This window comes from Vombatus ursinus, unplaced genomic scaffold (assembly GCF_900497805.2).
Source record: "Vombatus ursinus unplaced genomic scaffold, bare-nosed wombat genome assembly UNPS02009975.1, whole genome shotgun sequence".
NCBI lineage: Eukaryota > Metazoa > Chordata > Mammalia > Diprotodontia > Vombatidae > Vombatus > Vombatus ursinus.
The window spans coordinates 4,468,147-4,490,437 of NW_020949753.1; the positions used below are offsets into that span (position 1 = coordinate 4,468,147).

The window sequence follows — 22,291 nt, forward strand, 5'->3', positions numbered from 1 at the left end:
CCCAGAGGTAAGTCTTACCAGATTTGAAAGGAGGTGCCAGGAGAAAATGAAGCAGGTATAGGACAACCACTTCACAGTGGCTGTTTCCATTCTCATTTAACACGGGGATGTCAGAGGGAAGAGATACCAATGCCCCAGCATAATCATACTTCTCCTTCAGTGTATAGGAAAGTAATGGGTATAATTGCTTGGCTAAGAGGAAATGATTGATTGAAACTATGTTATTGGATTATTGGGGTGGAAGGAAAGAAAAGTAAGAAGAGAAAGGTAAGATTTTTGAACTCTGTGCCCCTTGACTGATTGCTCTCTTCATCCCGATAGATCAGTCCTAACTGACACCCCCCACCCCCCAGTAACTGAGAGTGGCTATGTTTGGTTCTTTTTGTAGGCTACCATTGTGAGGCCTATAATAATCCTGCAGATTTCTTCCTGGATGTCATTAATGGTGACTCTTCTGCTGTGCTGTTAAACAGAGAAGAAGGAACTAGTGAAGGTAAGGAAATGGAAAATGATCTGTGGGTTAATTAGATTCAGTTTCATATCCATACTAATTGGCTGAAGTCAAGAAATATGACAGAATAGGGCTGTGGATATAGAGCTTTGATGCAAAAGTGTGAACTAAGCAGTGAACATTTAATTTTGTAATCTGAATTTCAATAATAAGCTTTCTGGCTGGCTGATAAATAAGGCATTTACTGCTTATATTGTGCCCATGGAACATTAGTTTTGGTGATAATTTTATTGATGCTGTTAAACCTGAGTGTAAAGATTTATGAGTTTCCACATAGTTGATATCAAGGACAAATATTAAAATGAGGATTTGAATTCATCACAAAAAAGAAAATAAACAAAAAAGATTTGTTAAAACTTCTAAAATATAGTCACAAAACTTCAGTTCTAGTAACAACTATGGCTATTAAAGTAATGTTGCTAGCTTTTTTTCGAATGTGTGATTGCCTAAACTCATAAATATATTTGGGAGAAAGTCCAGTTAAATTATATTTTGTGAATTAAATATGAACTTTAAAATAATTTCCTTTTGTAAAGTTTTTTTTATCAGAATATTAGGAAAACTGAGTAATTATTGAGATCAGTTGTACTTTTAATAATTCAACTTTGATTTTTCTTTTTAATCCAAAGCTAAGAATATTGAAGACCCTTCACAGTGTAAGCCCATTATCGATGAATTAGCAGAGATTTATATGAATTCCACCTACTTCAAGGACCTTAAAGAAGAACTACATACATACTCTGTGGGGATTCAAAAGATCAAGATAACTCCTTTCAGGGAAACAAATTATATTACCTCCTTCTGTCATCAGCTCAAATGGCTTTGCAAACGGTCATTCAAAAATTTGCTGCGTAGCCCTCAGGCCTCCATAGCTCAGGTAAAGTTGCTCTACATCTTTTCAAACAAATTCTCCAAACAGATCTAGAGAATGAACCAAACTGAGTCCTCTTGGAGAAATCCATAAAAAGATCTTTAAGAGGAAAGACACGGTGAATCAATTGTCCAGTACAGGTTGGCTTAGGAAGAGTAACACAAGGATGTCTGTAATGCTGGGCAAAGGTCAGGTAACAAGCATGTAGAGCATTCCCATACCCACGGAAAGATAGTGCAGCAGGGTAAAAGAAGGTCCCAGACCCAATCCGGGGTACCTGCAGACCTATATTGGGCCATTATAATGTAGACAGGTTCAAACTGGCAGTTTTGTCCCCTGCTACCCAGCTCAGGGTCACAGATCCAGGCTAGAGTGAGAAGGGGACCTGCTGGCCCCCTGACAGTGGCATTCCCAAGTCAGAAGACCCTAGGTGGTGTTTGGAGGATGGAGGAAGTCCAGGAGCCAGCAGCAGCAGCCGTCAGCCACAAAGTAGGGTCTCACTTTCAACATATAGCCAAGCCTGCAGAGGAATGACTAGGTTTGATTGTGACAACTTTCACTGAAGGTTTTACAACTTGCCAGGATTAATGGACGTAGCAGTTAGCTTTTTTCTTTTTTGAAACTGGGTCTCCCTGTCTTGCCCAGGCTGAATAGAAGTACAGACGCTCGTGGGCCTGATCCTGCTGCTTAGCAGTGCAGAAGCTCTGACCTCCATTTCCAGCTTAGGTCACTTTGCCCTTCCATCGGCAGCCTGTTGGTTCTCCACCTACTGCCTCCCATGCTCCCCAGGGCTCCCCATATTGGTGCCAGACTCAGTAAGAATGCCAAGTTGGCTTTAGTTGTATTGTATCTCAGAAATCCCAAGCTCAAATGATCCACCACCCTCATAACCTAGCACTTTCTCAGAGTTCCTTATGTGTATTAAAGTTCCTTCCTTCACTGCTTAGTCATTTCCTTCCCAGGCTGATTTCAGTATGACCCTTCCACATATCCCCATCACATTATGGCTTTTACCACATCCCTCAGTAGTCTTTAAGGATTTTATACCATAAAGAAGCAGGCATATCATGATTATACTCCAAGGAAAAGATTTTTTTAAAAATTTCTTATTAATAAATTTATTTTTAGTTTTCAACATTTACTTCCATAAGATTTTGAGTTCCAAATTTTCACCCCATCTCGCCCCTCCCCCCCACCCCAAGATGGCATGCATTCTGAAAACCCCTTCCCCTAGTGTGCCTTCCCTTCTATCTCTTCCCCCTTCTCTTATCCCCTTCCCCTTCTGTTTTCCTGTAGGACGGGATAGATTTCTGTACCCCATTCGAGGAAAAGATTTTTTATGAGCACTGAGCAGTAAGATTCATTTTCAGATCCTTCACTTCGTGTTAACATACTATATAAAAAATTTTATCATTGTTCTTAGGGTATCTGTTTCTGGAACATAGAAAAGTATTACAGGCAGAATTTTCTTTTTTTTCTTTTTTTCTGGTGGGGCAGTTGCGGGCAAGTGACTTGCCCAGGGTCACACAGCTATTAAGGGTCAAGTATCTGAGGCTAGATTTGAACTCGGGTCCTCCTGACTCCAAGGCTGGAACTGTCTATCCACTGCACCACCTAGCTGCCCCAAGACAGAATTTTCTACCATGATTTCTGTCTTTCATCAGTATCACTTAAATTTACATAATACTTTACTTTTGACAGAGTACATTGCTCGTGAGTTAGTCTTCAGCATGATTCTCATTCCCATTTTTCAATTGAAGAAACTGGGTGTAGAAAAGTTAGACGTGACTTGTCTTATAGTCATGTAGTAAGTGGTAAGGCTGGAGCTGTGGTGATCTTCTGAAATGGGATCAGTACTGTTTCTCCATGCTGGGCTGCTTTCCTGGATCACCTGTAATGAACTGAAGTGGTTTTTATGTCCCTATCTCATAAAAGTGCCCTTTCCAGGCATATTGTTTTGTCTGACAGAATACTTTATAGGGGTTGTATTTATCTGTAGGTGAATGCTTGTTAGAGATGAATGAGAGATATTAGGAAAGAACCCAAATCTGCCCATCTTCCTGCCAATGCAGATTGCCAGGGAGAAAGCCACAGAGAGACAGAGATGGTAGCATGAAGCCCTCCTCCCCTGTGGGGGAAGGCTGGTTGAGAGCTGTCATGGCAGGGAAGGTGTAGGGTGAGGCACTGATCCCTCATGAGTGACAGGCAGGTCCCCAGCTAATACTCATGTCCATGTGGTACAGAATCCCTTATAAACATTTTTATGGGCACTTTCTTATCTTACATGCTAAGAATAGTAAGGAAATCCTGTTTTTACACTGGGATATCATAAGCAAGGTCACCTTCTAATTAACCTCAACCACTAGTTTCAAAATCCAAAGGGAAACTACTCATCTCTTTTCATTATTTAAAATCAGCTCCAGTCATTCCCATTCTCCTTATCCTGCTTATAGATCCCCCTGTCTGCTACATTTCCCACCCCTACCCAAGATATACCAAAAGTCTTAGTGCACTTTAAAGCTGGGACACCCTGTATTATCCTCTGGTTCCAAGACAGCATGGCACAGTAGATAGCCTGTCTTGGAGTTTAAAAAAAATTGTGGATTCACATCCTGCCTCTGGCAGAAAGCTCTGTGACCTCAGGAATGGAATTTAACCTCTGTGTGTCCCAGGCAGCTGTCTCAAATTGTAAGTTGCAGAGCAAGTGATGATTTGTACCGATGGAGGGAGTTTTCTTACTGAGTATCTCCTACACCAGTGAAATTGCAGACCCAGTCCAAAAGAGCCCATCAGCAAGGTTTTATTGAATGTTAGTATTCCATGTCCTTTATGAGTTGCTTGGTCTATGTTTTAGAAATGAAGAATGGTTCACACCCTTAAAAATCTTACAGGGCTGCTATGGCCAGTTTGGTGTTTGTTTTTGTTTTAATGAGAACTTTGTTTCTTGACTTTATTTTGTGAAGCTTCTAACTGAATTTATCTGGGCTTCTATTTCTCTAAGGTGTCAGACATTTAACTGAATTTATCTGGGCTTATATTTCCCTAGGGTATCAGACATTTTAAATACTATTGCCTTCCTCCCCTACATTCAGCTAACACTATATTGTTTCTATGTATGCTAACATTTATATATTGTCTCCCAATAGAATGTAGCCTCTTTGAATGCCTCAGTTTTATATTTGTTTCTCTTTCTCTTTAAAGACATTAAACAACATTTTAAATGTTTTTAGAGTGATTTTTGAGGGTGTCTAGATCTCTGATTTTATTGGTGCAGGAAACCTTTGGTAAGGATGCTGCTCCACCAGTGCAATTTATAGTCTGAGAAAATTGCCTGGGATACTGAGAGTTATTTGGGTAGATAACTTACCTGGAATCATACAATCTGTATGTGTCAGAAACAGGACTTTAGACCCAGGGCTTGCTGCATCTGAGGTAGGTTCCCTTTTACTACACCAAGCTTCCTGTTGGAATATGTCCCACCTTTTTATTTATTTATTAGATTTATTAAGGTAATACGGTTTACTCTCTGATTTTAAGTATGCATCAGTTTGGAGAAGAGCTAACATTTTCTCCTTGTTTTATAATGATTTTAATGCCAGTTAGTTACCAAATGTTTGTATAATTTTTTAAACTTCAGTTCTTAAATATATCGTATTTTTGTTTTTACTTCTAATCACAACATTCTTTCCTCTTTCCCACCCCTCCTTTCTTACGAAGGTAATTATCACAGCTTTCCTTGGATTGATTGTAGGTGCCATTTTCTTTGGACTAAAAGATGATCCCACTGGAATTCAGAACAGGTAAGTAACCCAGCCCCAGAATCTCTGTCAATAGACAGTAATAATTTTCAAGTATATAAAGGCTTAAATGCCATCCCTGAGTTGAAGGAAGCTGAGCCAGTAAACAGAATTATCATTAGAACTTGTGGTCAGTTTTCATCTCATTTGACTACTTCACTTGTGTGGATGGATTTTCCTATTTCTCCTTTTTTTCTGGTTGTTATATTGGACGGTAACTACCATTATTGTGGTTCTTAGCCAGTCTCTGTTAGGGCTAGTGTAAACATGCAAAATTGCATTGTAAGTTTATGTTGTAGAAAAGTGAGTACAGTGTTGTGCACATATTGCTGAAAACAGTTTTGTCTGTTTCTTCTCTGAATGGGAACTGTTGAGCTGCAACCACTATCCTTTGTAAGTTGTGTTTTTTCTGTTTTGTTTTTGCCATATGACACAAATAAAACATTATTTTCTGGCATTAGCACTTTTTATATATTGCCACCTTTTTTTCAAGTGGTGCCCAGATTTTTCTCTTAGTGTTAGCACAGCTTTGATGATTCTTCATTTTTCACCCTGGTCGTTTTGGAAATCACATGGGAGGATGATTGTGCTGGAATGCATAGTTTAGGATGGTCTGCTTTGCTTTGTTCTGTTGCATACTCAACTGTGAGCCTTTTCACTCTTCTGTTGTCCTCTGTTACCCCTCCTTTCGCCTCAGTTTGCCTCTTTTGTTCCCCCTTTTCTCTCCTTTGCCCTCTCTATTTGCCTCAACACTTCTCTATTGCTTTTCTTCTTCCATATACATCTCCCACTCTTGTGAACATATTTTGGCTTTTATATCCCTTGATTGCATTTCATTCCCCCCACTCTCTACCTGTGGAAGAAATTCTGGTTATTTGAGCTTGATATTTGTTTGGGTTCCAGATGAATAGGACTTTTCTGTGTTGTACAATTCTGGTTCGCTTGTTTGGCAATCACATAACCAATAACCTCAATTATCTGGAACACAGCTGAGACATAAGAAGCAAAAAAAGCACTTGAGGATCAGTCCAAAACAAATGTCCTCCTAGCCATGCTTGGAAGTGCTTGACTTATGGAAACAGTCCGTACCTGCTTTTCTCTTGTTTTGGATACAATCCTAGGAAGTTTGATTATTTTGTTTTCTGTTCCACACCAGATTCTAAGTGGGGGAATTAAGGAGTTCTTTAAGAACTCAAGAAAACCTAGTATTTCACTTTTGACAAACTACCATTCAGTCATTTTTTTAACATCACTGCATTAAGGTATATTGCAATAATACTCATTTATTTTACTAGCCCTGAGTAATCAAGAAAGAGCATGCTCTGTTTACAAAGTGGGGGTAATGTGTAGCATATTTTAGCAGGATTTGCATCTGAAACGTTTGAAAATGAAAAACAACTTTTGTCATATAAAGGGATACGTTTTATTACCTGGAAAATCTAATCTTATGAAGTATCTTCCAGATATTATATAAGTGAAATGTTACCATGATTAATGCCCAATTTTCTCAGTTTAGAATTGGAGCTACTGGGTGTTATAAATCCACTGAGAATAAAATCACAATGGGATAGGGACAATTTGGCTTCTACAGCATAAGTGGCCCCAGTGACATTGTGTTCTCACTAAGGCTTTAATTTATTATTAATTTATTTAAATATTGTTAATTTAATGTAATTTAATATAGCATAATTGATATGATATGATATGATATGATATGATATGATATGGCTTTTTGATGCCACACAAATGAATGGAAGAAAGTGATTATTAATGCCTAGAAGTCATATTTATTGTTTTTGTTATTTGCATAGAGAATCGTATCGCAAAAATTGGGTGATTTTTGAACAATTTCTCCTTTCTTTCACAGAGCCGGGGTACTCTTCTTCCTAACCAGCAACCAGTGTTTCAGCAGCATCAGTGCAGTCGAGCTTTTGGTTGTGGAAAAAAAGCTATTTATGTGAGTAAGCTCTTTCTGAGTAACAACCAGTGAGATTTCCCAGATGCATATTCTGGTGTTATTCTCTATTATTTCCCATAATGGATGAATGACAAAGCTTATATTTTTTTAAAATAAGTGCTTATTATTGTGATTAGTGTTGGGGGTACAGAAGGAAAGAAATATGGGGCAGTTCTTGATGGCTGTGTTGGGAAGAGGAGCCAAGACCATGGGCCTTGTGCCTCCCATCTCCTGCCGGATGCAGCACAGCCCCTGAGGGAAGGCGTCTTCATCTACTGCAAGCAGTGACTTCCACACGTACCAGCTCCTGTTCCAGCTTCAGCTTCTACCAGGTCTTCAGCTGTGATATGGGAAGCCTCAGGTGCAAACAGGAGCAGCTTTCCCTTTGACCTCAGGCCTTCCTTTCTGGTTGTACCTGTCCCTTGAGAGAGGAGGAAGAGGAAAGTTGATGAGGAACTGGACTTCTTTCTCTTGCCAGGCAGATTCAGCTTCCATCCCCTGCTATCCCTCTTCTTGCCTAATCTCCATCCTTCAGAGAGAAGGGGATAGTGAAGGAGAGCCTCTCATCTGATCATGTGACTGGATGCCTTCCATCTCATACTATACTTTCCTCCAGTCTGATCTCCAACGTCCTTTGGGAAGAGGAATGGTACCCTCCACTTGGTGATGAATATTCTCACACTTGAGCGTACCCTTCATACCGTTCAGTGATTCTGAACCTTGTTAGTCATCATCCACACCCAATTCCCCATTCCTCCACCACCTGATTCCTTATTTTCACCCCCATCAAATATCCCATTGCAGTTTCAATGAAACACCACCCTAACTTTGTACTGTGCCCTGTGAAATGCCGATTCCATAGGCAGCAAACTTTCTTAATCCTAAATCTTTTTCTCTCTCATTCCTTCCATCTATTGGCTGTTACTAAAACCAGGCTCCCTTAGGTAATGCAGCCACCCTGGCCACCATTTCAAGTATTAAATGCTCCTTCATCATTCTCTTTGGCTCACTGATCAAGGTGGAGAAGTTGGAATATTCCTTGCTCCCTATTGCCACTTCCAGGTTCCATTATTCAATAACCTCTCCTCCTTTGAGGTTCATGCTATTCATATCTACCACCCAATCAAAATCCTGGTAGTTATTGTCTGCATACCTCCAGGTCACTCCCTTTCCTTCCTCAATGAGTTAAGTACATGGCTCACAATTTTTCTCTTCTCCCCAGTTCCTGCCCTCCTACTAGGGAACTTAAGTATGTGTATTGACTCTCCCTCAAACACCCCAACCACTCAGTTCCTCAATCAGTGATCTCTTCATTGCCAAATCCAGTGGCCTTTTCTCAGTCTTCATTCTCCTTGACTTCTCTGCAGCCTTTGACACGGTTGATCACCCTCTCCTCTTTGGTACTCTCTTCTTTCTAGGTTTTTGGGATGTCTGGTTCTTGTCTATCTGACTGCTTCTAAGTCTCCTTTGCTGGATTGTTCTCTAGGTCATGCCTACAAATCACGAATGGCCCACGTGGTTTTGTCCTGGGCCTTCATCTCTTCTCCCTTGATACCACTTCGCATAGTCGTTTCGCCAGCTTCTTTGGATTTAATTACCATATTCTATGCAGATGATTCTCAAATTTGCCTATGCTGCTCCAAACTCTCTGCTGACCTCTACTCTCAAATCTCCAACTGCTTTTCAGACATCTTGAATTGGATGTCCAGTAGACATCTTAAACTCAACACATCCAAGATAGAACCCATCATCTTTCCCCCAAAACCTTCTCCACTGCCCACCTACCTTCCTTCTCCCAGTCCCTCAGGCTTGCAACCTAGGAATCATCCTCACTTTTTCTCACCTCGTTTCCAAATCTGTTGCCAAGGCCTTTCAGTTTTACCTGCAACATCTCTCGAATATGCCTCCTTTATCCCCTTAACCTGCCACCGCTCTGATGTTGGCCCGTATCACTTCAGGACTGGACTATTACAATAGCGTGCTGGGAGGTCTGCCTACTTCAACTCTCTCCTTACTCTAGTCGTCCTCCTACTCAGTAAACTCCAGTGACTCCCTACTGTCTCCAGGATTCCATACAAAATTCTTTGTTTGGCATTCAAAACCCTTTATAACCTAGCCTCCTTCTCCCTTTCCAGTCTTCTTATACCTTTCTTTCTGCCAGGTACTCTTCAGTCCAGTGACACTGGCCTCTTGGCTGTTCTCTGAACAAGATATTCCATTTCTTGACTTTGTGCATTTTCTCTGGCTGTCCCCCATGCCTGGTACACCCTCCCTCCTTAACCCTGCCTACTGTATTCCCTGGCTTTCTTTATGTCCATCCCAACTAAAATTCCATCTTTTACAGAAAGCCTTTTCCAACACTTCTTACATCTTCCCTTCTATTATTTCCTGTTTATTCTGTAGTATAACTTGTTTGTATATGTTTATTTGCACGTTGTCTTTCCCATTAGATTGTGAGCTCCTTGAGGGCAGGGACTGTCCTTTGCTTTTTTTTTAATCCCTATCCCTTAGCACAGTTCCTTGAACATGTAATAGGTGCTTAATAAATGTTTATTGATTAATTGATGTCTTCTGCTTGGGGGAGACATAATATTAGTTTTAGGGTCAATGGAAAGGAGCCTAATAGTCTTTAGGGTGCATTAGCTGGTCAGACGGCAATGTTAGAAGGTCAGGATGGCATAGTGATAGGGAAGATTTAAGGCCCAATACACCTTAGGGTGCAGTGGCAGGGCACATGGTAAGTACCAGTGGTCCTCCATCTTACCAGAAGGTTTGTAATTAGTGACTCCCTATTTATCCAGCCAGTGTACTTATCTCTAGCTCTGTGCACCCCTCAGGATGAAAGAAGAAGGTAAGAGGAATACCTTGGGTCAAAGGGGAATAGGAGCCTTGGGGCCTTTTTTGCAGGGATTAAAATGAGGAGGGAGGTCAGCATCCAGCCCGGATGGGGAAAAGGAACCTTGTCAGTAAGGGTAGTGGATAGGAGTCCTGCTCTGTTACACCCTCTGATGCCAGGTAGGAATGGTGCCTGGAGAAAGGAATGATTAATCTCTGAAATAGCCTTGGGGCAAAGGAAAAGGGTTCAACTGGAAGAGCTCATATCAGTGATGACCCACCTGGAAGGTTTCAGTGACCAGCCCCCTTTAGCTGCCAGTAGCCATCATCGGGCCATCTTTCTTCAAAAGTATTAAGTTTCATTGCTAGCTTATTTGAATCATATAAAATCAAAATAGTTCCAGATAAATTATTATTAAACTTCAGTATTTCTGATAGGCAAAATAAAAAATAAGAAATATATAGCAACCATAATTTTTTTAAAAATTGTATTTTATTGATGCCTTTTGTTTTTATGTTATATTAATTTCTAAATATATCTCTTCCGTATCAAGACACCCCTCATAACAGATTGAAAGAGGAAGAAAAAGAAGCCAGGTCAGCAAAACCAGCCACCACAAAGCCTCTGGCACAGGGTTTCTGTCACTTCCTCCCCCATCTCTGCAGTGAAGGGCATGAGCCACTTTGCTGAACTCTTTTTTGGCCTCAGTTTGGTCCTTATCATTCCCTCGAGTTCAATTTCACATCATTATTCTTTCAGTTTACACTGGGGTAGTGGGTTGTGCGTATTGTCCTGGTTCTTCATATTTCACTCAGGATGAATTCATGTAAGTCTTTATATGTTTCTTTGAATTCTTCATTATCATCATGTCTTATAACACGTTCTCTCCCATTACATTCATTATTTATTGAACCATTCAGGAAAGTGGGCACCTACTTTGCTTCCATTTCAAAAAATTCCTTCCATCCACTTCATAGAGTTCTCTTTCTTTAAGACAAAACGGGGCTGCCATTTTCTGCATGAAACTTTTGTTGATCCTCTCTTTCCAAAATACCTTGTTTTTAATACTTTCTTTATCTTTGTATTTATTCACTTTGTATTTATACTGTATATACTTGTCTATGTATTTATTCTCTCCTTCATTAGAATATAAACTTCTTCTGAGTAGGAAATGTTTTGTTTCTGTGTCCTTTTATCCTTCATACCTAGCCCGGTGCCTGGCACATAGTAGGCATTTAATAAATACTTGCTGATTAATATTGTGTTTTTAAATTAGTAACTCTGCAGTGGTTTTAGCCCTTAGTAGTTTAGAAAGTTATTTTTTTTCCCCAGCAAATAGATTAAAAACGAGTTATTTTTCATTCTCTGGATTTAGAGTTTGAAAGCAATTTAGAGGTCATCTGAACCAGTCCCCTTATTTTATGTTGAACAACTCGTGGGCCCCAATTTAAGTGAGTTATTCACAGTCACATAGTAGATAAGTAGTAGAACCAGGATTTAAATCCTTGTCTCTTGACTACAGATCCTTTATTCTTTTCATCAATATCACAGTGCCTCTAGGCTATCTGACTTTTTTTCTTAATACATAAGAATATTTTTTTCTTCTTTAATTGATACATTTTGTTTTGACACAGCCTGGATATTCCAGCAAGCACTCATACTTGCATCTTCAAGTGCTTACTCCAAAATAATTAAGCAAAAACACCTGTTAGAGGGATCCTACTTCTTGGATTTATTTGTTAGCAGAGAGGAAGGATCTGGGCTTTGACGTGAATAATTTGATACCAACATTGTCTGTTACTTCTGACGTCTTCATTTACGCAATTGTCATTGTATTTATTGCTCTTTTGGCTTTCCTTTCTAGAATTTCTTCTTGGATGGAAACCATAAAATAATTTCTCATTTTGAATATTAAATCTTCTAATTTGCTGTTTAAAGTCTGACAGTTTATCTTATGGAGCTCTTAAAACTCAAAAATTGTTAAGCTGTCCATTGTGGTATATATCTATATATCCATAACATTTGTTTTATTTTGTTTTTTGTTTTTTTTTAGACATGAGTATGTCAGTGGATACTATAGAGTTTCTTCATATTTTTTTTCGAAGTTGTTATCTGATTTACTACCCATGAGAATGTTGCCGAGCATCATATTCACTTGTATAACTTATTTTATGTTAGGTAAGTAACATGAAGAAAAGAGTTAAGTAAGCGGTTCAGTTTTGGATCTATTCCTGTCACCCATAATCAGCACGATGCTCAGCATATAGTAGGTGCTTGTTGATTGATTGAAATTATTTTTATATATTATCAATATGAAACTTTGATTCTCAAGATAAAAAGTCACTTTTTAAGCAGACCTACTTTGCAGTTTGGAGTCTCTCTTCAAGGGCCAGGATACTTTTCTTAAATGTTGGACAATTTTTTCCTCTAATAGCAAGAGCTTATTTATAAGAGTGTCTGAGCTAATGCTTAACACATTAAGCTGATGAATAGAGAAAGGTTAAATTTTGATATTTGATTTTTTTTTCTTTTTTTAAAATTTTATTAGTTTATTTTTAGTTTTCAGCATTCACTTCCATAGGCTTTTGAGTTTTAAATTTTGTCACCATCCCTCCCCACTTCCTTCTCCAAGATGGTCCGCAATCTGATACAGTAATATTTGATTTTTTTTTTTTTTGGCTAGGCAATGGGGTTAAGTGACTTGCCCAGGGTCACACAGCTAGTAAGTGTTATGTGTCTGAGGCTGGATTTGAACTCAGGTCCTCCTGAATCCACTATCCATTGTGCCACCTAGCTGCCCCTGATATTTCATTTTTTAAAAAAACCATTAAAGTGCTAGTTGTTCGGACTAGTTTGTCTATCAGGTAATTATGTGACCTGTTACTAGGTTTTGGCTCTTAGAGACTTGAGTCAGCCCAGTAGATATTAAAGCAGTAGTTAATAAAGTCATTTAATGAAGAACATGTTCTTCATTAAACAGAACAAATAACCCAGTTCAGTTAGGCATGCATTTATTAAGTGCATACTGTCTGCAAGATGTTTTCCTACATATAGGCGATAAAAAGCATCTTCATAATCATTATCTACTCCCCTAACATCTATAAACCAGCCGAGTAATAGGTCTTTTATTGCACTTAGTTAACAGCTCTGTGGCACACTGGATAGAGTGCTGGACCTGGAGTCAGGAAGACCCATCTTCCTGAGTTCAAATCTGGCCTCTGACACTTATGTAGTTGTTTGATCCTGGGCAAGGCCCTTAACCCTATTTACCTTAGTTTCCTCATCTGTAAAATGAGCTGGAGAAGGAATTGGCAAACCCTTCTACAGTATCTTTGACAAGAAAACCCCAAATGGGGTCACAGATATCAGACATGACTGAAAAATGACTCAACAAAGGCACTTAATAAATATTTGCTGATTGATAGGGACATTGTGTTTTAAATTAGTTACCATGTAGTGGTTTTAGCCTTTAGTCGTTTAGATAGCCACATTTAGACTTTTTGGTATCCCAGGCCTGCATTATGGGCCTTTCCCAGTTCCCAGGGGACTGGGGAATCAGGACTAAACCTTGTTGTGTCAAGAGCAGAAAAAAAAGTCATGAGGTATTTGTGGAAGCAGTTGGGAGATGCTTCACAATCACTTTCCTAATTCCTTGTTCGTCCTAGGAGTTTTAATTTTGCCCACTTTCATCTCTGGCACCTCTTTTTCAGGGGTGGAAATAGTTTACTGGATTAACTTTTTGTTAGTCCTTGAATTTTTTTATAGAGCATGTGGGAAGATTCAAAGAAAGATCACCTTGTGGTGTGTAAGCATATGGGTAAGAGAAGACAAACCCAAAAAGATCCATTATCAAAATAGCGTGTTATATTTGATAAAAACAGCCAATTGACAAGTGTTGTTTTAAATGCCTGTTATTAAGACATAAATGAAATAGAATGTAAGATGTCTGAAAGAAGAGGCAAAAGCCAGAAGAAAAATACATTTCTGCTTTGTGTCCCTGGCCCTCACACCGAGTAGGCAGAGTTGTTTCTGTTTGTCCTTTGTTCTGGAAGAGGACCATGACATCAGGAAGGTGATGCTGTGACTTGCAAGTGAATTGGATTTAAGTGAGGCAGGTCTGTGTAAGGTCACCGGCCTCACTTTCTCCTTCAGAGTTATCTGGGTCCAGTGGCAAGATAATTGATCAGGACAACTGGAGATGGCTCCTGTAGGCAGAGTCGGTACTTAATAAATGCTTGCTGATGGATTAGAAAGAGCTAGGAGATGTGGTTTACATCTCTGGCTTTTTTTTTACTATGTCATACTTAATCCTGGACAAACTGGTAAAACCCACGGACCCTCAGTGTCTTCCACTGTAAAGGAAGGGGATTCTATTAGATGATCTTCCATAATAATAAAAACTGACATTTATTCAACATTTATGATATCCTTGTGACATAAGATACTGTAGAGATCATCATTCCTGTTTTACAGATGAGAAAGGTGAGGCCCAGACTGATGAAGTGACTTACCCTTAGTCACTCAGCTAGTAAATGTGCCATTTATAAAGTTCCTGTCTGAGAATGAAGACAAGGATAGGAGGCTCTTGTTAATATATGATATGATATATGATATATGATATGATACGATATGATACAATACAATATGATATGATACAATATACCATCCACTATAATATAATACAATGTGATATAATATGTTATGATACAATACAATATGATATAATACGTTATAATATGATACAATACAATATGATACAACACATTACGACACAAAACAATATGATACAATGTTACGATATATGTTAGAATTACATCAGAATTATATTAATCATATGTTAATGTTAATATTTTATAATTATATATAATGTAATCAATTACAATCAATATATTATGATATATAACATCGTGTTATAATATTGTATTTTATAGTATTTTAGCTCAATATTTTATAATATCCTGTCTCAAAAACAGTGTTGCAAACAGCTGGATTGTCTTTCTGTTTTATTTTTTTGCATGCTAAGGACTGAAACAGGAGGTAGGGGCCTTCTTCATCATGATGTTAACTCTGATGATGGTTGCCTATACTGCCAGTTCCATGGCTCTGGCTATTGCTGCAGGACAGAGTGTGGTGTCTGTGGCCAATATCCTCATGACCATCTCATTTGTTTTCATGATGGTGAGTGAGAACCATTATTTCATGACTGTTGGGGGGGTCTTTTTTTTTTCCTGTTGTTTCTTCAGTTAGAACCTGAATCTTGAACAGCATCCTAGAGAGAAGGGGAAGATTGGCTCCTCCAGGGTCTATGTTAGAGCAGGCCACTCTCTCACTGCTCCTATCTCAAACTTTTTACTGTGGAGAATAGATATAATTAATGGTGTTAAGGACCTCAGCCTTAGAGAATTGCCTCTGACACGTGAGAAGTTAAGCATTGCATGGGATGTGACAGAGGACGCGGGGCTTGAACAAGGTTGTCTGGATTCCACGGTATTCCACCTGCCTTGCAGTGCCTTTACCAATGACCATTAAAAGGACAAAAATTCACCCTATTTCATGGAGGCAAGGTTTATCTAAGCAGTTCAGTTACATGCAGATGCCAAAATGCATAATGGATTGATTAGACTAGCTGGGGACAGGTATTGTCATCTCTTTTTTTTCCTTTTTTTTTGGTGTCACTTGGGGTTAAGTGACTTGCTCAGGGTCTCACAGCTAGTAAGTATCTGGGGTTGGATTAGAACTAGGTCCTCCTGGCTCCAGGGCTGGTGCTCTACCCATTGCACCACTTAGCAGTCCTGCTGTTAATCTTTAACAGCAAGTATTAGGACATGACCTGGTAAAGAGGAGATGGGGACCATTCCCTAGAAAATGACAGCTAAGTTTCTGAAGTCTGTTGCCTGTGACATTAGCCTAAAAACTGTGACTGTTCTTGCTTTTTGTAGATATTTTCAGGGTTGTTAGTAAATCTCAGAACTGTTGCGTCCTGGCTCTCCTGGCTCCAGTATTTCAGCATTCCTCGATATGGTTATACAGTAAGTATTTTTTTTTTTGTTGTTCTGTGTTATAACTGAGATCCTGGCCCTGATTATAGAAAATCTGAAACTAGGAAGCCATGCTGACAGCAAATCAGAATCACCTTCTGTTCTCCATGGAATTAGACACTTCTCTATTTACATTTTTGTGAGATTCATGTTAAGGAGGTGAGAAGCTGAAAACTAAAGAGACCCATAGCCAGTGCTTCTTTGCCTTATGGAACTTGCTCCTACTGATTGTCATGGTGGAAAAGTTGGGTTTGTTGCTTTTCAATCCTACAAAGGCTGGGAAGCCCAGTGTATTTTAAAATCAATACTTATGGATTAAAGAAAAAGGAAGAAGAACTACATTGCAAAAATATTTATAGCAACTCTTTTTGTGGTGGTAAAGAATTGGAAATTGAGGGGATGCCCATCAACTGGGGAATGGCTGAACAAGTTGTGATATGTGATTGTGACAGAATCCTGCTGTGCCATGAGAAATGATGAGGAGGATGGTTTCAGAAAAACCTGGGGAGACTTATATGAACTGATGCAAAGAGAAACAAGGAGAACAAGGAGAACATTTAAAAACATTTTTAAAAAATTTCTTTCATTAAATATTTCCCCTATACATTTTAAAACATTTTCAAATTCATTTTTTAAAATTTGAATTCCAAATTCTCTCCTTCTCTTCCACCCCTCCCCCACCCATTGAGAAGGCAGACAGTAAAGATATCAAGTATACATATGAAGTCAGGTGTCACATTTATATATTAGCCATGCTGCAAAAGAAAACACACATAGAAAAAGAAAAATACAATGCAAAAAGTATGCCTTATTGAATATAATTTTATTGCATTATGGTCTGAAAGGGGTACATTTAATATTTCTGCTTTTCTGCATTTGTTTGTGAAGCTTTTATGTTTTAACTGTCAGTTTTTGTGAAAGTGCCATGTACAGCTAAGGAAAAAGGTCTACTCCTTTCTATTCCCATTCATTTTTCTATAGAGATCTATCATTTCTCACTTTTCTAAAATTCTGTTCATCTCCTTAACTTAATTCTTGTTTATTTTATGGTTATTAGATTTCTCTAGCTCTGAGAGGGGCAAGTTGACATCTTCCACTAGTATATTTTTAGTGTATTTTTCCTCCTGGAAACTTTTCTTTTAAGAATTTGGATGTTATACTGTTTGGTGTATATAAATTTAGTGTTGATAGTGCCTCATTGTCTATGGTGCCTTTTAGCAAAATGTAGTTTCCTTGCTAATTTCTTTGAATTAGAACTATTTTTTCCTTATGCTTTCTTTGAGATCATGATCGCTACCTTTGCTTTTTTTAACTCAGAGGCTAAAGCATAATAGATTCTACTCCAGCCTTTTATTTTAACTCTATGTATGTCTTTGTGTTTCAAGTGTGTTTCTTGCAAAAAAAAAAAAACACACAAAAAACAAAACACATATCATTGGATTCTGTTTTCTAATCCATTCTGCTCTCTGCTTCTGTTTTATGGGTGAATTTAATCCATTCACAGTTATGATTGCTATCTCTGCATTTCCCTTCATCCTGTTTTTTTCTGTTTATCTTTCTGTCTTTCTTTTTATCCTGTCCCTCCTCTAAAGTTTGTGTTGCCTCTGACCACTGGCTTCCTTTATCCATTCTTCCTTTTGTCACCCCCTCCTTTCTCTTACTATCTTCCCCTCCTCTTCCCTGTTGGGCAAGATGGATTTCTGTACTCAGTTGAGTATGTATATATATTTTGCCCTTATTGAACCAATTTAGATGAAAGTGAGATTCAAATGTTGACCGCCATTTTCCCCTCCACTGTGAAAATTCTTCTGTGTTCCTCTTTTATATAATTTTCCCCATTCTTCCTCTCCCTTCTCCCTTCCCCTAGCACATCCCTCTTTCCCCCTCCATTTTTTTTTTTTGAGATCATCCCAACATAATTGATTCGCTTCTGTGCACCCTTGTCCGGGTAGGGTCCTTCTAACTGCCCTAAAAATGGTAAGGTTCTTAAAAGTTGCATGTATCTATATGGGAATGTAAAAGGTTTAGCCTTATTAAGTCTCTTTGTCTTTCATGTTTAACTTTTTATGCTTCTCTAGAATCTTCTAGTTGTCAAATTTTCTATTTTGCTCTGATCTTTTCATTAGGAATGCTTGAAAGTCCTTTATTTCATTAAATATCATTTTTCCCCTGAATAATTGTACTCATTTTTGCTGGATAGGTGATTCTTGATCATAATCCTAGCTCCTTTGCCTTCCAGAATGTCATATTCCAAGCCCTCTGATCTTTAAGGTAGAAGCTGCAAAATCTTGTGTTTTCCTGACTGTGACGTGTTTTCCTGACTGAGGCCACGATATTTGAACTGTTTCTTTCTGGCTGCGTACACTATTTTCTCCTTGACCTGGGAGCTCTGGAATTTGGCTCTGATATTCTTGGGAGCTTTCATTGTGGGATCTCTTTCAGGAGGTGATTGGTGGATTCTTTCAGTTTCTGTTTTACCTTGTGCTAGTATTAGGTGCAGCACTGGATGATTTTGGGCAACTCCATTGCCTGTAGCCACTTCTACGGCAGAGTTTAAGAGCAGAGTCACAAGGAAGCAGGGGCCCTGAGGAGCAGTATCACTGCTCCTGTATAAACTGCCTAGATTAACAGGAGAGGAAATAGAATATCTAGAGAAACCTTTTTTTAGAAAAAGAAATTGAACAGGCCATAAATGACCTTCCTAAGAAAAAAGCATCAGACCCCAGATGGATTTACAAATGAATTCCACCAGACATTTAAAGATCCACTAATTCCAACATTAAATTAATTATTTGAAATAATAGGCAAAGAAGGAATTCTACCAACTCCTTTTATGAAACACATATGATACTAAACCAGGAAGAGCAAAAACAGAAAGAAAATCATAAATCAGTTTCATTAATGAATATGGATACAAAGAGCCTAAATAAAATACTAGCTAGAAGGATACAATAATATATCACAAAAATTATACATTGTGACCAAGTGGGATTTATACCAGGCATGCAAGGATGCTTTAATATATGAAGAAAAACTATTAACATAATTGATTATATCAGGAACAGAAGTAACAAAAATCGTATGATTGTATCAATAGATGGGAAAAAAGCTTTTGACAAAGTACAACACTCATTCCTAATAAAAACACTTTAACGCATAGGTGTAAAGGGATTTTTCCTTAAAATGATAAGCATCTAACTTAAAAGCATCAGCAAGCATTATTTATAATGGGGATAAACTAGAAGCCTTCCTAATAACTGGGAAGGAAATGAAGATGCCCATTATCACCAATAATGTTCGATATTGTATTAGAAATGCTAGCAATAGCAATAAGATAAGAAAAAAAGATTGAAGGAATCAGAATGGGCAGTGAGGTAACAAAACTATCTTTTTGCAGTTGAGATGGTGATATATCTGGAAAATCCTAGGGATTCAACTGAAAAGCTAGTTGAAACACTTAATTTTAGCAAAATAGGAAGATATAAAATAAACCCACAAAAATTATCAGCATTTCTATGTATCACCAACAAAATCCGGCAAGAAGGGGTAGTAAGATTTTAAAATTTAAAATAATTATAGAGAGCATAAAATATCTGGAACATACCTGCCAAGACAAACACAGGAACTTCATGGATATAATTATAAAACACTATGCAAATAAAATCAGTTTTAAATAATTGGAGAAATATTAGTTGTTCATGAGTGGGCAGAACTAATATAATAAAAATGACAATTCTACCTAATCTAGTTATTCAATGCCATATGTTATCAAGCTTGGAAAAAATAATAACAAAATTCATTTGAAAAAACAAAAAGTGAAGAATATAAGAGGAATTAATGAAAAAAAATGTGAAGGAAAGTGGTCTAGCAGTACCAGATCTTAAACTATATTATAAAGTAGTAATTATCAAAACTATCTAGTACTGGCTAAGAAATAGAAATGTGGATCAGTGGTACAGAGTAACATACAATACAGGGTACTAAATGATTAACTTTGGGATAAGAATTCACTATTTGGTAAAAATTGTTGGGAAAATTAGAAAGCATTATGTCAAAAACTAGCTATAGACTAATATCTTAGACCATTTAGCAAGATGATGGCAAAATGAATACATGACTTAGGTATAAAGGGAGATATCCTAAGTAAATTAGAAGAACATGGGACATATTAACTATCAGACTTATAAATAGAAGAATTTATGAATAAACAGGAGATATAGAATAGTAAGGTGTGAAATGAATAATTTTGATTACATTAAATCAAAAAAGTTTTGTACAAATAAAACCAATGTAGCCAAGATTAGAAGGAAAGCAGAAAATTGGGGATTTGTAGACAGTGTCTCAGGCAAAGGTCTTATGTTTCAAATATATGAAGAACTTTGTCAAATTTGTAAGACTGTAAGTCATTCCCCAAAGTTATATGTAGTCATATAAAAAAATGCTCTAAATCACTATTGATTAGAGAGATGTAAATTAAAACATTGAGATAGCATCTCATATCTCTCAGATTGGCTAAAGTGATTGAAGGGGAAAATGACAAATATTGGAGGGGATGGGGAAAAATTAGAACACAGATACACAGTTGGCGGGACTGTGAACTGTTTAAACATTTTGGAGATCAATCTGGAATTATGCCCGAAGAGTTAGAAACCTGTGTATACCCTTTGACCCAACTGTACCACTATTAAGTCTGTTTCCCAATATGATCAAGGAAAAAGTAAAAAAAAAATTTATGTTCTAAAATATTTATAGTAGCTCTCTTTGTGTTGGCAAAGAACTGGAAATTGAGGGGATACAAATCAGTTAGGGAACGGCTAAACAAGCTATGGTATATGACTGTGATGGAATACTCCTGTGCTATAAGAAATGATGTGAAAGTTGATTTTAGAAAAACATGGAAAAACTTGTGTGAAATAATGAAGAATAAAATGAGCACATCTAAAAGAACATTGGATACAGTAACAGCAATATTGTGTGAAGAATAACTATGAACAACTAAGCTATTCTCAGTATTATAAATATTCAGATTAACTACAAAGAGTCTATGAAGGAAGATGCTATCCACTTGTAGAGATAGAATTGATCAATAGAAGTATACATAGTATGGTTTTATGTGTGTGTGTGTGTGTGTGTGTGTGTGTGTAATGGTAGCCTTCTTTAGTGCAAGGTTGGGAAAAGGGAAGGGAACAGCTTGTAACTTAAAGTATAACAAAAATACATAAAATTTTTTAAATGAATGTTAAAATAAAAGAAAAAATACTCATAGTTTAAAAACATGGAGACTCTGAAGATAATAATTTGGAAATGTTGAATATTAAGACTATTTTAACCATTTCTTTTTCTGATGTCATAGGCTCTGCAACATAATGAATTTCTCGGCCTAAACTTTTGTCCCACTCACAACACAACAGTTCCAGACAATACCTGTGAATATGCTGTGTAAGTGTCTGTGCTAATTGCCATTATAGCTCTTTTTTCCAAAGTCTAAATCTCATCTAGGTTTTATTAGTAAAAAAAAAGTTTCCTTTTTTTTGTTCACTTCAGTGAGGTTTAATTTTTTAAGGTCATTGTATTTGATTAAATAATTTGTAGCATATGATATTTATTGATTACTCATTATTGATTCTAGTATTTTAGTTATGTAAAGGACATACAGGCAAACCAGATACTACTTTCTAGCAGTTAATTCACCAATCAGAAGAGATGGCAATAGCAACTCAGGGTATTGAGTCAAAAATTGCTTGCTGACAATGCTGACCTAGCATACTGATGCATGAACTGATCGATCTTTCAGCATGCATTTTTTAAGCACCTACTTTTGCTAAACAAAAGAGAAAGAGTCCCTAAGAGCATGGAGATGATATAATAATAGCTGATATTTCGATAGCACCTAGCACTTTGCTAAATGCTTTACAGTTATTACCTCATTGGATCCTGGCACCAAACCCTGCAGGGTAGGTGCTGTTATTATTCCCATTTTTCCAATGAGGAAACTGAGGCAAATAGAGGTTCATTGACTTGCTGAGGGTCACATAGCTAGTAATTGTCTTAGGCTTGATTTGAGTTCAGTTCTCCCTGACTCCAGTCCCAGCGCTCTATCAGTTGTCCCACCTAGCTGCACACGTATAAGTATACACACAATAAATATAAAATAATTGCTTGGGGCACAGGAGCACCTGGGAGAATCTGAGAAGATTTCCTACAGGAGATGATGTAATTGATGCAGAAGATCTTGGTTTGAAATGTGCTGCGTGGTTGAGCTATTCACTTAAGAGTTTCTG

At 37.7% G+C, this 22,291-nt stretch overlaps 1 protein-coding gene across 5 annotated transcripts in view; it reads left to right on the top strand.

Moving 5' to 3' along the window:
* Positions 1-22,291, top strand: part of ABCG2 (ATP binding cassette subfamily G member 2 (Junior blood group)) — a 74,395-nt gene that overhangs the window by 50,368 nt on the left and 1,736 nt on the right. For 4 of the 5 annotated variants that reach the window (XM_027853387.1, XM_027853386.1, XM_027853385.1 and 1 more), the window contains 8 exons: positions 389-493; positions 1,141-1,388; positions 5,100-5,182; positions 7,047-7,136; positions 12,026-12,150; positions 14,996-15,150; positions 15,912-16,001; positions 21,364-21,449. In XM_027853387.1, coding sequence (XP_027709188.1) covers positions 389-493; positions 1,141-1,388; positions 5,100-5,182; positions 7,047-7,136; positions 12,026-12,150; positions 14,996-15,150; positions 15,912-16,001; positions 21,364-21,449 — 982 coding nt within the window. Of the gene's footprint in view, positions 1-388; positions 494-1,140; positions 1,389-5,099; positions 5,183-7,046; positions 7,137-12,025; positions 12,151-14,995; positions 15,151-15,911; positions 16,002-18,249; positions 18,456-21,363; positions 21,451-22,291 lie in introns of those variants that run through there. The other variant, XR_003568358.1, reaches the window with a different exon arrangement.